Raw genomic sequence first — 16,578 nt, forward strand, 5'->3', positions numbered from 1 at the left:
TAATAATAATAATAATATATACCCGAACCCTCAGGACAAGCTCTGCACCGGGAACAGGAATAATAATAATAATAATATATACCCGAACCCTCAGGACAGGCTCTGCACCGGGAACAGGAAGAATAATAATAAGAGATCCAAACAGCCCGCGCTACACCCCGTGACTTTGCCACAGTCGCTGATTGGATAGTCGATGTCAACGTCACCATCCATCATTGTACTGTTGCCAAACACCGTGCACCGTGTTCGGGTCAGGCACGCGCAGCACCGTGTTCGGGTCAGGCACGCGCAGCACCGTGTTCGGGTCAGGCACGCGCAGCACCGGTTGCCGGGGTCAGTGCAGTCAGGCCCTGCGGCGTATCCGCGGCCTGTGCCATTAAATAGTAGAACATGTGTGTGTGTTTATATAATTACCAGACACTCCGTATTATAGTCACTATTATATATCCCACTCCTCTGGCAGCGGGTGGGTTAACCCCTTCAGCGCCAGAGTGCCAATGCGAGGTAAAACAAACTTTCACGTGCCCCTTCATTTTGGGGCATTATAAAGCGGTGTGTGTTTGTATCCCAAGGTATACTCTCCGACTTGCTTCGCAGGGAGAACACCGATAGAAAATAACGGTGTAAATAACGGCACCTTCACACGGTCCCGGCTACATACTGTATATACACGGCCCAATCCGTCCGGACAGTAACAGTGCTGCGCGCGCCATGATTGGCCGGCGAATCCGAAAGGGGCGTGTTCTCCGGGTTCTTTTATGAACTCTCAGCCAATGGGAAGCGCCATCAAGCCTGAGGCCTCGCCCCATCCACGCGCTGCCTCCGTGACGTCACTGCTGCCCTGGCTGGGAGTAGTAGACACAAAGCGGCGGCGGAGAGTGGTGTGTGCGGCGGGAAGCGGTCTGCAGAGATACAGCTATCGCGGTATCTCCCGAGCGGGGACAGCCCGGTGCGTGTCTATATACTGCTGGAGCGACGTACTGTACAAGGAGAGCACAACATCTCAGGGCGGAGATATAGAGGCAGCTGTATACACGGGGCGCACTGTAGCTATCTATCCGCAGGTAAAGGGCAGATCTATATCACTGGGGAAGGGGCGGATCTATATCACTGGGGAAGGGGCAGATCTATGTCACTGGGGAAGGGGCAGATCTATGTCACTGGGGAAGGGGCAGATCTATATCACTGGGGAAGGGGCAGATCTATATCACTGGGGAAGGGGCAGATCTATGTCACTGGGGAAGGGGCAGATCTATGTCACTGGGGAAGGGGCAGATCTATATCACTGGGGAAGGGGCAGATCTATATCACTGGGGAAGGGGCAGATCTATATCACTGGGGAAGGGGCAGATCTATATCACTGGGGAAGGGGCAGATCTATGTCACTGGGGAAGGGGCAGATCTATGTCACTGGGGAAGGGGCAGATCTATGTCACTGGGGAAGGGGCAGATCTATGTCACTGGGGAAGGGGCAGATCTATGTCACTGGGGAAGGGGCAGATCTATGTCACTGGGGAAGGGGCAGATCTATGTCACTGGGGAAGGGGCAGATCTATGTCACTGGGGAAGGGGCAGATCTATGTCACTGGGGAAGGGGCAGATCTATGTCACTGGGGAAGGGGCAGATCTATGTCACTGGGGAAGGGGCAGATCTATGTCACTGGGGAAGGGGCAGATCTATGTCACTGGGGAAGGGGCAGATCTATGTCACTGGGGAAGGGGCAGATCTATGTCACTGGGGAAGGGGCAGATCTATGTCACTGGGGAAGGGGCAGATCTATGTCACTGGGGAAGGGGCAGAGGACACGAGGGTAAAAGTGAAGAGATCAACATAAGTTTGTGTAAGCACATAAATATGTGTGAAGTGCAAAGGAATTTTATATACAACAGCATGAATATACAAAGTATAAATATGTTTGTTAGATGTGGGTGAGAGAAGAGAAAGTAAATTTTTTTTTGTATGTTTGTTTTTCAGATAAGAGGACACCAGGAAGTAAGTGTGTGTGTGTGTGTGTTTGAAAGGAAAGTGAACAAGATAAGAAATATAACGTTATTTCTTGTCGTAGCTCTGTCAGTGTACACGGCATTGTATGTAGAACGATTGCAGGCACTGGAAATCCTGCCTTGGAGAGTTTGCAATCTAATATTTTGGCGTCCCTGGCTGGGTGCTTGGTCTGTTCGCCGCCTCTGCTTTTCACTCCGGGGGGGATAATAAGGACACTGCAGTAATGGAGATGTGAGCCTGTTTTGACATGTCTGCAAATGTCCCGGCTGTCTATTTGCGGTGACCAAGTTGTATGTGTTGTGCCTCTGAAATCCAGACAAAGGGGGTAATTCGATATACCCTGAATACCTCCAATCAAGTGAAACGGGGTTTCCGGCTTCTTCATTCTTTCTCATTCGTTCGTGGTGGGGAGCAGGCACAAGGACAGGGAACACCAGCCAGTCCAGTAGATATGATAAACCCAGTCGGTGCTGGGTACAACAAAACATTCCAGCCTGTAGGGTGGGACAGGTCATCCAGGAGGGTGAGACACATAGTAGCGGAGTCCCAAGCCATAGCAATCCGTGTGCGGCATAATAAATGCTGTCGCCGGCATCCTTGGTGACGGCCGTTGCCATGTGCAGGCAAAGTAGAATGCGCCTGTGCGTTGACAGGTATGGGAATGCAATGTCGAATGGTTGCCATGGGGAATGGGCGTCCCTGGTAACCGCTGTCAAAGGTGAAGAAGTCCAGCGCTGAGTGTGCAGACAGCCTGGGTCGGTAAATGGATCCACAGTTGGAGTGATGCCAAAGTTCTGAGGCCGTAAAAAAAAAAAAGCATAAAATACATCAATGTCAAATACACACACAATAGAATAATAAAATCATATAGATAGCTATATCAAATGCAATGATTGTGCTTTTAGTGCGTTGTACTTTAACCCCTGCAATGCATTGCTTGCCCTTCTGCCAGCAAAGGGATAAACGAGAGATAGGACCTGGGGTCTTGTTCTGTATACACCAAAGCGTATATGGAATTGGCCCATTAACCCTTTCTGTGCCAGAGGCTCAGTGGAACCAGCGTGCTGCGCCCCCTCCAACAAATTGCGAGCATATGACATCTCAGCAATCACATGATCGCGGTGTGACTGAATACGGAGGAGTCGTCTGCCATTTTCCCGCATTTCAGATTTCTTTCTGCAGCGCAGAACGCGATCTCCCCTGTAAAACCAGCACAAAAAGGGCACGATGTCGTGACAGTCATGTGGGCATTGGGGTTCTAGGCCCCATCACGTAATTGCTAGATCCTAGGGGCCCAAAAGGGTTAATATACATCAACCTGTATCTGTGGGACTTCTGATTCTGGGAATCAAGTGGCCTTTCTTATAAGGAGCTGCCGTTCACGGCTATGAGGTCTCCTCTCTGTATCCCCTATCACTGCCCGTTATTAATATGTAAAACATGGGTCCAAAGGGGAGTTCAATGACTGTCTGGCGGCTGCAGTGAAAACTTCAATTGCTAGTACTGGAAAAACCATTTAAAAACAAAACCAGCTAGAAATTGACTATGCAGAAGTTGGCATCTTATTTGTGATAACGTTATTTTCCTGGGGTTAAATTACTTTTTTCACAGTGGCTATGCTTAATGGGGTCCCCTATGTAACATCTAGTTTCCCTTTGCCTGGCCCAAGAATGGTGTGGGCATCAAAACAGTTGTCGGAGAGGGTGTGGATGCCAATATTTACCAATTTGAATAAGTGGCGGTTGTGTTTCACGGGTTAAATGACCTGTCTCATATTTCACAGAAGAGAATCCCTTTTAAATAAAAATTAAAAACCCATGTATTTAGCCTGGCACGAAAAACATTGGCATCAAAACAGATGCCATACTCTGCCCAATTTGTAATAATTTGAATAAGTAGCTGTAGTGTGTTGCGTGTTGTGGGGTTTTTTTTTTCCCCCATGGGACGGACAAACAGAACGCTGACTCCTTATGTAAACATAGAATTGTTTTGATTTTATTATTTATTTTTTTTTAACAGAGCTGGAATCTGCATGTTCCTGCATTTTTGCTGGTAAAATGTAAATTAAACCGAAGGATGGCTCACAGTGTTGTCCAGTAGGAAGCTGCAATATATTGATCTGATGACATTGCAGTTCCCTACTGGCCCATGGGAGTGAAGCTTAGATAGTGGCTATATTGATTTCCTGTAAAAGACCAGAAACACTGGCACATATAAAGGAAAATATCTCTTTTTAGACCATAAAGTCCCCAGAAATAAAATAGCACTGCTCAGCTGCATGAAAAAACCCACAGCTCCGATTCAATAATAATATATATATATATTTATATTTATTGTTCGACAAACCTATACATTTGCTCGCCCCGGGCGAGTGGATTTAACATCGTGGCGAGCTCCTATTGGCCTATATATATATTATAAAATCAAGGGTACATATTATATTTCTTTTAAGCGAGTCGCTTCTGTTTCCACCCTTATTTTCTGGGGGGGGGGGGTCCCCTGAAGCTTTTCCTGACCTCAGGTGACCTCGCTGCAGGGTCGGGTATATCTGATAATCTCATCCTGCATATGCCTAAAACTTTTTTTTTTTTAAACCTGCTATATTTTTTTTCCTGCTTACACTTATTAGTCCCAGATTTAACCCTTGCATCCCTAATAATAGCTTTATTTCATATAGCGCTTTTCTCCCAATAGGACTCATAGTGCTTCACAATTGCAGTACTGTATAGTGCGAGGTACGCAGCACCTGGCATTTTTACAGACACAGTCTCCGCCCAGATGAGCTTACAATCTTATATTCTTGGTGCCTGAGGCACAGGGAGATGAAGTGACTTGCCCAAGGTCACAAGGAGCCGACACCGGGAATTGAACCAGGTTACCCTGATTTAAAATACATGTTACTATGCCACGATGTAATTGCTCTGTCAGTGCCTTCACTCGCTGAGCCGCTCCTTCAGCCACCATCCTCTCTGCCCTTTCTTAGATCACCACATACAGTACTTGTTCACGAATACTGATTTTATGATAAACGTTTACATTTTAGATCTCCATTAGGTGTTTACAATTGCTATGAAGGTGAACATGTAAGGACTTTTCAGGAGCCCACCCTTCTCCTCCCTGAAGCCTACATGAGATTAACTTGTATACCAGTAATGTTAAGCATCTTTCCCTGAGCAGTTCCTGCTCTGTTTGTTTGTGTTTTCACTCTTTTTGTGAGTTAAAAATCATGATATTCTTAATCTTTAGCTTCTGATGTTTCCATGGTATCCTTTACCCCTACACAGAGCTCTGCGGAGAGCTTCATGTTAACCTCCCAGTCATTTTAATATTAACGCTTAGATCTCCTCAACAAAGATTTAAATACATAGGAATGGACAAGTAGAGATCTCTTAAAGTAAGTAAAGTGTTGATCAGTGCAGACTGTTACTTTAAAGTATTCACAAATGTTTGACACTGGGGAGTTTTACTGTAGGTCACATTGCCTTCATTTTCAGTTCTGATACGAGCATAATAAACACAATGAGTCAGCTTGTTTTCCATAAAACGAGCCAAGTGAAGAAACCACAAACGTGTTGCAGTACAAGCAGGATAAAACAAATCCAGTGGTAATATTTATTTTCCCAGCACTGTTGCAGACAGCCGTGTTGTGGCCTCTGTTTAACATTGCCCACACTGGGGCTGACCTTTTGAACTGCAGGTCGTGGGGCAGTAGTGTACAAGGTGTGGCTCAGCAGTTATTGTTATGTAACGGCGGTTATTGTTTTTAGTACACAAACTTTAGTCTCAGCCACCAATGTGCAGTCTGTCTATTCTTTGAATACTCACTTTACCTCTATGTGCCACAGGCCCAATTTTAGTGTTCACAGCAGGGATGTATCTATATATCAACTGACCGCCCGTGGTGCAAAACCGGCCAGCCGACAGAGTGGCCCCACACTGTGCTTTTGCCAATTTCATTGTTGTTGCCTCAGCAGCTAAATGCAATTTATTCTCCTGCGTGTATGCACATATACGTGTGTGTGTGTATGACTAGGCCTACATTTGTTCTGATCCAACTTCTTTGGAAAAGCAAACTAAGAGCTGAGGCTTACAGTATGTGTGCTGTATTGGCTGTTTAAAGTGTTGCATGCTTGTTTCCTTTTTGCTGTCTAACACAAATGTCTTGTTTTCTTGAATATAAAAAAAAAGGTAGAATCGGTCTCTTCCTGATGTTGGAACTTATGGTAGATGTTGTTTGTGTTTTTTTTCCACGTGAAGATTTGATATTTAGTGAACTTCCTCAATTCAAAGACACACTTTATTTCCCCCCCTCATTTTCCCCTGTCTGAAATAGGGATGCGTCTTAGAATCGAAGTACAGTACTAATGGGGAAAAAAATCAGCTAGGGGGCGCTCCTGGAGATGCCGGTCTGGGATGTTCACAGTGTGCAGCAACAGCATGGCTCCGATCACACCCCCCCCCCCCCCCCCCGCTCTCCCTCCCTGAGGTGCAGAGAGATCAGCTGCAGATACCTGCCAGGGATCTGCACATTGCCCAGCAGCCCCCCCCCCCCACTCCTCTGTCAAATCTCTGTGAGGTGCAGAGGGAGCTGTGTGTGTGTGTGTGTGTGTGTCCCTCCATGCTCTCCTCCTTCCCTTACATTCTCTCCCCCCCCATCTCTTCTCTCTCCCCCTTCCCTCCATTATCTCTCCCCCCCCCCTTCCCTCAATTTTCTCTCTCCCCCCCTTCCCTCAATTTTCTCTTCCCTCCATTTCCTCTCCCCCTTCCCTCCATTTTCTCTCTCTTCCCCCCCCCCCCTTCCCTCCTATTTCTCTCTTCCCACCCCCCCCCCTTCCCTCCATTTTCAGTATGTTTTCAGTGATGTCAGCCTATTCCTCTTGTTTAGAGTTCTATTATGGCTCTCAAACTAATCAATGCTTGTGATTTTATTTATAAAATGTTTTACCAGGAAGTAATACATTGAGAGTTACCTCTCGTTTTCAAGTATGTCCTGGGCATAGAGTTATGATGACAAATAATACATGGTTACATAAGTGAACATTATATACAAGACATTGCATGCACAGTTAGAGATAATATATATTATAGGCATCTGTAACAGTTACAGACCAGATTAAAATGTGAGACCGTTTTAGTTTTGAAAGAACTTAAACTGGTGGTGGAAGTGAGAGCCTCCGGTAGCTTGTTCCAGTTTTGGGGTGCACGGTAAGAGGAGGAACGGCCGGATACTTTGTTGAACTTTGGGACCATGAACAGTCTTTTGGAGTCAGATCTCAGGTGATAAGTGCTGCATGTGGTAGGGTTGAGGAGCTTGTTCAGATAGACGGGTAGCTTGGCCAGAAAGTTTTTGAAGGCAAGACAGGAGAGATGAACTTTGCGCCTAGACTCTTGTGATGACCAATCTAGTTCTTTGAGCATTTCACAGTGATGTGTGTTGTAGTTGCATTGGAGAACAAAACGGCATATTGAGTTGTAGAGGGTATCAAGTTTGCTGAGGTGGGTTTGGGTGCCAAGCCGTATACTATGTACCCATAGTCGATTTTAATTGGCATTAGCATCTGCTGTGCGATACGCTTTCTGACCAGCAGACTTAGGGAGGATTAGTTCCTATAAAGTACACCTAGTTTGGCATAGGTTTTGAATGTCAGGGTGTCCATGTGCATCCCAAATGTTAAATGGGAGTCAAACCATATGCCCAAGTATTTAAAACTAGTAACAGGACTTGGGGTGGTATTAGCATTGGTTCTGATCTGGAGCGCCGTCATTGGAAGCTTTAAAATTTTATCTTTGGTCCCAAATACCATTGTTAGTTTTGTCAGTGTTTATAAACAGTTTGTTTCAGGAGAACAAATTTGCAAGTCTCAAAGTCAGATTGAAGTATGTGGTTGGAGAGACTAGCGCTGTGTTCATATAAGATTGTGTCATCTGCATACATGTGTATTGAATCTCCTTTACAAGCTGTAGGAAGGTTATTGATGAACACGGAGAAGAGTAGGGGCCTCAGAACAGAGCCTTGTGGGACACCACAGGCGAAATACTAGGGGTTGGAGTTAGTCTGAGAGTCACATGTTGGGATCTGATAAGTAGGAATGAAACCAGTTTAAAGCATGCTTCCCTGTTCCAGAGCACTGGAGTTTGTTAAGCAGGATAACATGATTAACAGTATCAAAAGTCTTAGCAAAATCTAGGAATATTAACCAGTGAGTTGTCCCCGTTCCATTCCATACTGGATCTCATTGCAAACTTTTAGCAGGGTAGTTACCGTGGCGTGTTTGGGATGAAAGCCAGATTGTAATTGGCTAGGGAAATTTGTCTTGGTATAGTAATCGCTTAGTTTGGCGTGAACACATTTTTTCCATGACTTTGGATAGTATCGGGAGAAGAGAGATTGGCCTGTGGTTTGAGACCGTGTTTTTGTCCCCACTTTTGAAGATTGGGACAACTCTGGCAGTTTTCCAGGTCGTAGGGATATGGCCTGCAGACAGAATAGAGTTGATTTATGGAAGCAAGCGGTTTGGCAATGGCTGGGGCACCAAGTCTTAGGAACTTAGATTGCAGTAAATCAGGTCCACATTAGTTGCTTAGTTTAAGTTTGAGGAGCGCTTGTGTAATCTCTTCAGATACTGGGACAAATTGAAAATTGTGTGCAGTGTTGGGAGAGGGTGGGGCTATAGAGGTACTCTCAGAATGAGGTTTGTGGTTTGGGTTGCGTTTTGCTAATAAGTTAGTAGCGCATCCCACAAAGTAATCATTGAATGCATTTGCAATGTCAGTGGGATTTGTCAGAGTAATATCCTCCTTAGTGATATTACTTGGTTGTTGATGACTAAAAGGCCAGTATATATTGTGGATAACCTTCCAGAAGTTGGCTGGGTTTGATGTATTCTGCTTTTGCATGTCTTGTTGACCGTGTGCACATATTCTGCCGGCATCTGTAGTGATTAAGATCCTTGGTAGTGCCAGTTACTTTGTAGCTTTTCCACAAGGCATCCCTGAAATGGTAGAGCGCTATAAGGTCAGTTTGTAACCCATGGTAGGTGGGCCCCCCGTACTCTTAGGCCACGAGCATAGTCAGTGCTTAGGCGCTGAGCCGCGCTCACGTTCGGCAGTGAGCCCCTGCAGCCGCACTGAGAACGGCTTTAGCAGGGGCTTACGCAAGCGTAGTCGACATTATTTTTCTAGTTTGAGCGCTCACGGGAGCGCAGGGCCGGTCACGTGAGCATGTTCGCCCAATGAGGGCGAACCAGCTCCGTGATGTCACTGGCCCGCCCCCGACACGCCCCATGACGGCGCGAACTAAGGCCAGGGTAAGCACCCGCTTTCCCTCTGCCTCAGCGCGCCTCCGCACGGCTGGAGTCACCATGGACTCAGCCTTATTCTGCGTAGTGGAGCATGGGTATCACAGAGTTTTAAGAACTTGGATTGGAAATAGTCGAGAGCAGGGTCGGGAATTAAGTCGATTCTGTACCAAGGGCAGTTGGTAAGGTCTGCCAGAAACTGTTGTGGGTTAAAGTTTCTAAATGTTCTAATGACGAGATCTTTAGGGTTAGATTGGGGTGATTTAATTTTCCTTACACCGTACACTATTGCATGGTCACTGAAAATGTCAGGAAGGATTCTACAGGATTGGATTCTGCTGGGATTTGAGGAGGGAATCCAGTCTAGCAAGGAATGGTTGTGAGATTTCAGGTTTGTCCGTGTGGGTTGAGAAATTTGTTGCGTTAGGTTAAGTCAGCGGTGCGCAAACTGTGGGGCGCGACCCCCAGGGGGGGGCGCAACACTGCCGACGGGGGGCGCGGGGTTTACAGAGGCCCCGCGCGCTTCCCGAAGGCACTTAAATTAAGTGCCGGGGGAGCTGCAGGGCCTCTGTAAACCTAACTTACCGTGGCTCCGGCGGCTTCCTCCCTGTGTCGCCATGGCAACGCGGCATCAAAATGACGCTGCGAGGTCATGTGACGTCACGTTGCTATGGCAACGTGACGTCATTACGCCGGAGCGCGGGTAAGTTGGGGTTGGGAGGGGGGCGCGGGAGTGAGGGGACAGCTGGCAGGGGGGCGCAGGGAAAAAAGTTTGCGCACCCCTGGGTTAAGTGACTTGAGTTGTATCTGGATTTTGTGGCTTTCACGGTTGAGCCAATTGTAGTTGGAAATGGAGTCAAGTAACTGGGTGATATCCGTCAGGGACTGTAGGGAACGGTAGATGCCAGCAATCAGGACGGCATTGAGGGTTTTAGGGGTTAGCCAGGTTTCTGTGAGAAGATGGCTTTGGGTTTATGCATAAGGCACCATGCCCTCAGTTCATCCCGTTTGGGCAGCAGCCTCCGGATATTTATATGGGCGGCAGACATTTTTGGAATTTGAAGCAGGGTATTCACAGATGTATGGGACAGAGTTGTCCTCTAGACATGGTGAATGACCTGAAATTTAGGGCTTAACAGAGGAATGTCCATTTCACCATACAGCTGTCCTTAGCTGATCTCAATGTTTGTAACTGTATCTGCATATGGCTGCCTGAAAGCCTGTTGCAACTTCAGCAGTTCTATCAGTACCACTTTTAGCTGTGACTCGCTCTTAAACATTAAGCTTATTTCATAGGTTGTTTTAACTTCTTGAGCCCTTATGTTGTTTACATTAGGTCCCGCACGCATACTGGTTGCCCTTGTGATATCAACGGAACATGATCAGCTTTTTGCTTGTTTTCTAACACCCACGTCTTTATATTCAAGCGATCACATGGTTGTAACTTGCCTGAAGGGCCGTGGCACTCTGGTGTTGCGCCATCATCCGGCACTAAAAGGAATGAATATTGTAAAACATGCCCTAATGTCTTTAGTGGTGCAACTCCTTTCCATTTCTACAAAAAAAAAAATGTGAGATTGCATTGGCTTACGCAACACAAATGTAATCTTTCTAATGCCAAACATGTGACTGTTTTGGTTTCTTTGGAAGTGTGTAGGGCTGTACTTTGTAGTTCCACAGAAAATGAATGCTAGTAACATGTTTTTATTAGTTTTAAATGTGTGCCACTTTTTGTTTAAACTTTCAATGTTGTGGATTTATTTATTTTCTTTTATTATTTGTTTTGCTTTTATTAGAATACTGTGTGTATGAATATTATTATATTTTTTTCTCTCTTTGGCATTTTGTATAAACGAATCCAGTGAATTTTCAACATGTGTTCCACGGCTGCATGGGGGGAAAGAGCAGGGACACTCTCCCTGCCCCAGCGGCACCCCCCCCCCCCCCCCCATCACATAGCAATGACTCAGCAGCTCCCCAGCTCAGCAGCATCGATCCTAGGATCATTACGATCCTTCCTCTACTTCCTGTCAGCGCTGGAAGTCGTGTTCAACTTCCGGCTGACAGGAGCTGGCTGGGGGAAGCGGTGTCCTGGGGGGTGGGAAGCTGCATCCTGGGGGGGGGGAAGCGGTGTCCTGGGGGGGTGGGGAGGGGGAAGGGGTGTCCTGGGGGGGTGGAAAGCTGCATCCTGGGGGGGGGGTAGAAGCGGTGTCCTGGGGGGGTGGGGAGGGGGGAAGCGGTGTCCTGGGGGGTGGGAAGCTGCGTCCTGGGGGGGGGGGGGGCGCGGCTGGGTGCAAGGACTGCACCGCATGAGCAAACTGCCGGCTTCCTGTCTCAATGTGGTGAGTGAAGCTAGAGATGGACGTGAGCGGGTTGAGGTACCCCGGAATTTCATAATCTAATTCTAGGGTTCATTAAGTAAAAAAAAGTTGTAATCCATTGAACTAGCCCATAGTTAAGGTTCCAGATACGTTTTAGAATTACACATGCCAAAAAAATAAAATAGAAACCAATACATTTTCCCCCTGAAACAAATAAGTAAAATGTGTACTTTAAGGGCGATGGCATCTTGCTAAGGAAGCTGTTTGCATTGATATTCTAATAAAAAGAATAACTCAAGGAAGTCAAACCACTCCTTTTGTCTCCTTGCACACTATCTTTAAAAAAATCTTTTGCAATACATAGCCAACTCGTATGTATATCTTTATTTATATAGCGCCATCTACAGTATGTACATAGCGCTTCACAGCAGTAATACATGACCTGGTAATATATAACACATAATGAGAATAAGAGTAACAATAGGGAAATGAATGTCTGCCCCGAAGAGCTTACAATGTAATTGCAAGTAGGAAGAACGCACAGAGACAGTAGGAAGGTGTTCTGGTAAGTGCGTCTGCAGGGGTCAAGGTCGATGTGTGAAGTGTATCGTATCAGCCACGGAGCTACCCATATGCTTTGTTAAAGAGGTGTGTTTTAAGATGGGTCTTAAAGGTGAACAGAGAGAGTTAGTTGGATATTGAGGCAAAGGGCATTCCAGAAGTGTGGGGCAGTGAGTGAGAAGGGTTTAAGGCGGGAGAGGGATTTAGATATAAAAGGAATAGACAGAAGACATCCTTGAGCAGAACACAAAAGTTGGGATGGTGTCTAGTGAGTAATTAGGGCTGAGATGTAATAAGGGACAGAAGAGTGTATAGCCTTAAAAGCGAGGCGGAGACTCGGTAAGTAATACAGGATTTAATAGGAAGCCAGGAGCAAGATTTTGACAAGAGAGATGAGACAGATTTAGTAGAGACTGAAGTGATTCTAGCACCCGCTTTTTATCTAACTTTTTTTTTTTTAAGTCAACATATTTTAACCCATGGTGCCATTGTCCCTGCTTACCTTTTGCAGGAAGCATTTCTGGGACATTAATTTTCCTTCTTCCTACCCACAGATATATATATATGTATGTATGTATGTATGTATGTGTATATATATATATATATGTGTGTGTAAATACAACTGTATGCTCATCTGCATGTCTTAGGCAGGTCTGCAACCCGCCTTTCACCATTATCACACAGCACTTCCACTGCAGCAAGGGATTCTGGGAAATGACATGCAAATGAGCACACAGTGCCACTTTTTGCTTCAAAAACCATTTTTAACATGGTTCCCTATAGGCTTAAGCTTGCTGCATGGTCACAGCTTTGAGCACAGCCAGGGTTAAGGTGCACAGCCATGGTGAAAGGCGGGGTTGCAGACCTGCCTAAGACATGCAGATGAGCATACTGTAGCAGTATTTACATTTGCATATTTGCTTTGCTGTGGAGGGTTTTTGTCACCTTTTTTTTTTTACTCACCATAACTTGACTCAGTATGGTAAACCCCATCCTTTAGCTTCTCTGCATACCCAGTTAACCAACCCCACACTGATGAGACCCATTAAGGTCGAAACAGCTGTCTGTGGGTGGGTTTTCTGGGTATGCACCTTAACCCTGGCTGTGCTCAAAGCTGTGACCATGCAGCAAGCTTAAGCCTATAGGGAACCATGTTAAAAAAGTTTTTTGACGCAAAAAGTGGCACTGTGTGCTCATTTGCATTTCATTTCCCAGAATCCCTTGCTGCAGTGGAAGTGCTGGGTGATAATGGTGAAAGGCGGGGTTGCAGACCTGCCCAAGACATGCAGATGAGCAGATGAGCATACAGTTGTATTTACATTTGCATATTTGCTTTGCTGTGGAGGGTTTTTGTCACTTTTTTTACTCACCATAACTTAACTCATAGAGTGTATATATATATATATATATATATATATATATATTAGGCACCTATTGTGTTAATAGCTTACACAGTAGCCGTATTAAAAAAAAATGTGGTAATACAGCGTATCCCAAGAAAAAAAGATATCTATCGAAGTCACAAAAGCTCTTCTGCAATCTCCCATAACCTTTGCCTGGACAGGTGTTCTTTGACACACAAGAACAATTCCCACTCCACTGATAGGCTGCGCTTATAGTGCTGGCTTCGGCGACTGCTACGTCGCACAGCGCTGTAACAAGTATTTGCAGTCCGTCGCGGGTGCCCATAGTGGACGCGACCACGACGACGCTGCATAGCGGTCGCTGGACGTCAAAGTATTTAGATTTTTTTCGACGACCAGCGCGTGACCGGTCACCCTCGTCTCCTGCACTATAAGCAGGAATCGTTGTTGTGACGGCTGATGTCACGCTGTCGCGGCGACGTAGCCTGCACTATGAGCGCAGCCTTATAGACAAGTACTTGTACCTGTGTCTGCCACTGTGACCTCACTCTCTCCGAGTAACACGTCAATGCAACAGCAGCAAACTGTTCAACGCAGTGTTTCATTTATAAGATATTGTAGCCGTCTTATACACGGATCCTCGGATAAGTGAAAAAGAGAATTTATGTTGCCTTGTCGTATATCTCTATATATATATATATATATATATATATATATATTCTCTAGGTGTGTGTGTGTGTGTATATATATTTATTTTCTCTAGGTGTGTGTGTATGTATATATATTTATTTATTTATTTATTATCTCCATCTCTAGGTATTTATGTGCAGTCTGGCACTGGGATCTGTGGTAATTAGAACTATTAATATGCGATTTCAGGCATGAGCATGATATACAGAAATTTGAACCAATATGTTTTAATGACGAAAGCAATTGTGTCTCAGTTTACAACAAATTCTTTAAAACGTGGTTTGGGCATTTGACGCTTGGAATCTGTGAGTTCTTGTAGTGAAAGTAAAATGAAATTGTTTAGGAAAATAGAATCCTATTGGACAGACGTTTTACATGTTTCCAGAAATGACGTGTCCCCTGCAATGTGTTTGATGGATAACCGCATGAGATCACCATCCCTGGGGATATATCTCACAGAATAATTTTAGTGCATTACTGCATGAAGATGAAGTCATCTTTGCTGGCTTTGGAAGTGGAGCAGTCCGCTTTGTTATGTGTTGGCACTTCGGTCTGCTGATTTAATGTTTAAAAGCTGGAGACAAAGAATGCTTTCTGATTGAGTGCAGTGTTCCCCTTCAGTGGTGTCTTTTTGTTTTGAAATACATAATATAAACATATTCATTTACTTTACAAACCTAAATTATGACGGGTATCATAGGATTCCCATATTAGTGTAATTCCTTATTACAGTATTTGTGCATGCCAAAGCTTTACAAGGGCTTATTGGTAGAGGCCAAGGAAATAGTGTATTGCTCTTTTACCCAACGTGTTTTATTTATTTTGGAAACCAGCAATCTTCATCAAAGCGACCTGAAACTGTCAGATTGAGAATATTGAAATATTAAAATGTTATAATGTATGTTTTCAGCAGTTTTAATGCATGTTTTCAGCTGTTTTTTTAATGCAGACTTTATTGTCTTGTGATTGCAAGTTGGTTCTCCGAACAAAACATTGTGGGCCATATTTACCAATCGATGCTATTCCACAATCCAGCCCTGGAAGACTCCTTCTGAACCTCTTAAATGGACAGGGTGGTGTCTTATGGAATAGCACCACTTAGTAGAAAGCCCCTGAATGTATAACAAGTAAAGAGCAGAGAAAATCTCCAGGTCACTGCGCCTTTTGCACGTAATGTTGTTGCATTGTGGCAATCATAAGAACTGTAATGTAAAAATGTAGTCTGTTTTATAATAATTATTTTATAGGATGTGGTCTATGCATCGATGCAAACCCATTTACCCTATTTATCAAATAAAACAAATCCTATTGATTTCTATGGGATTCATTGTCAGGTGGGCACAATCATTTTCTAATGTATTTTGTTTATAGTGTGATGCAATATTCTGGCTGTGACTAATGTTGGATGCTGCAATACATGTCCATGGAAAATCTCCAGCGTTGCGACTACTTTCTCTTTTAAACCAAGGACGCGAGAGGGAGAAAGACACTGTGTGTATTTACAGTCTTTGACCCACTACTCACTCTGGATCTGTTTAGTTATTGAGCATTTGATCCTTGTGCAGAGGAGCTTTGTTCCATTTTTGTTTTACTAATTGTTTATTTGATACTCTTGTATTCTATAGTAATCAATAAAAGCTATGTTTTAATATCTAAAATTTAACACATCACCAATAGTATTCAGTGCATGCAATTAGGAGCATTTTTTCTCACTCTGGCCTTGGTGTACATACGTTTCCCTTAATGCGCCATATTATTTATCTTATTACCTCCTTAGGTTGAGCGAATATACCTTTTTGAGATATATATATAATATTATGTTTTACAGCTACTGTAAATGAATCTCATATTGATACCTGCTGGAGTAAATGTGCAATATGGTTTTTACGGTGAATAATAACAGTAATGTGTTTCTAAATAGAATTGTCTAACTAGAGCTGCAGCTTTCAGTCAGTCGATCTTGCAAATGCTGACATTTCCACATAAAATTCTTCTACAGAATATAAATACGTGTGTGTTTTTTGTTTTTATTTTAGAGCTGTGTCCAATTAAGAAACCAAAATGGCAGATGAACAAAATGGTGTGCAACCTGGAGCAGATGCAACAGATACCAGATCATTTTTATCCACACAGCTGTAAGTGATGCTTAACAATACCAAGCACAGACATAATTTACTACACAATGCTAAACTAAAAGCACTTTACAGGCCATTCACTTTCACATCTGCCTTATAGGTTCGTAAGTGAGGTGCTGAATTACTTCCATGTAACACTATTTATAATGTAAGAATGTTTTACACACCTTGTATAATGGACAGATCATTCTATATAAAGAGTGT

The 16,578-nt window shown here is 44.4% G+C and overlaps 2 protein-coding genes across 7 annotated transcripts in view; one reads left to right on the forward strand and one right to left on the reverse strand.

Annotated features, from left to right (window-relative positions):
* Window positions 1–735, reverse strand: part of PRIMPOL (primase and DNA directed polymerase) — a 67,797-nt gene extending 67,062 nt beyond the window's left edge. The window contains exon 1 of one of the 5 annotated variants that reach the window (XM_075610452.1): window positions 662–735. The gene's annotated coding sequence lies outside the window, so the exon portion shown is untranslated. Of the gene's footprint in view, window positions 1–414 lie in introns of all 5 variants that reach the window. The other 4 variants (XM_075610462.1, XM_075610433.1, XM_075610442.1 and 1 more) reach the window with 4 other exon arrangements.
* LOC142501109 (caspase-3-like) overlaps window positions 734–16,578 on the forward strand; it is a 33,578-nt gene continuing 17,733 nt past the window's right edge. Inside the window, exons 1-3 of one of the 2 annotated variants that reach the window (XM_075610493.1) lie at window positions 734–1,064; window positions 1,976–1,993; window positions 16,276–16,374. In XM_075610493.1, the coding sequence (XP_075466608.1) occupies window positions 16,301–16,374 (74 nt within the window). In that variant the 5' untranslated portion in view covers window positions 734–1,064; window positions 1,976–1,993; window positions 16,276–16,300. The remainder of the gene's footprint in view (window positions 1,065–1,975; window positions 1,994–16,275; window positions 16,375–16,578) is intronic. The other variant, XM_075610483.1, reaches the window with a different exon arrangement.

The sequence above is a fragment of the Ascaphus truei genome, chromosome 1 (genome assembly GCF_040206685.1).
Source record: "Ascaphus truei isolate aAscTru1 chromosome 1, aAscTru1.hap1, whole genome shotgun sequence".
Classification (NCBI taxonomy): Eukaryota; Metazoa; Chordata; class Amphibia; order Anura; family Ascaphidae; genus Ascaphus; species Ascaphus truei.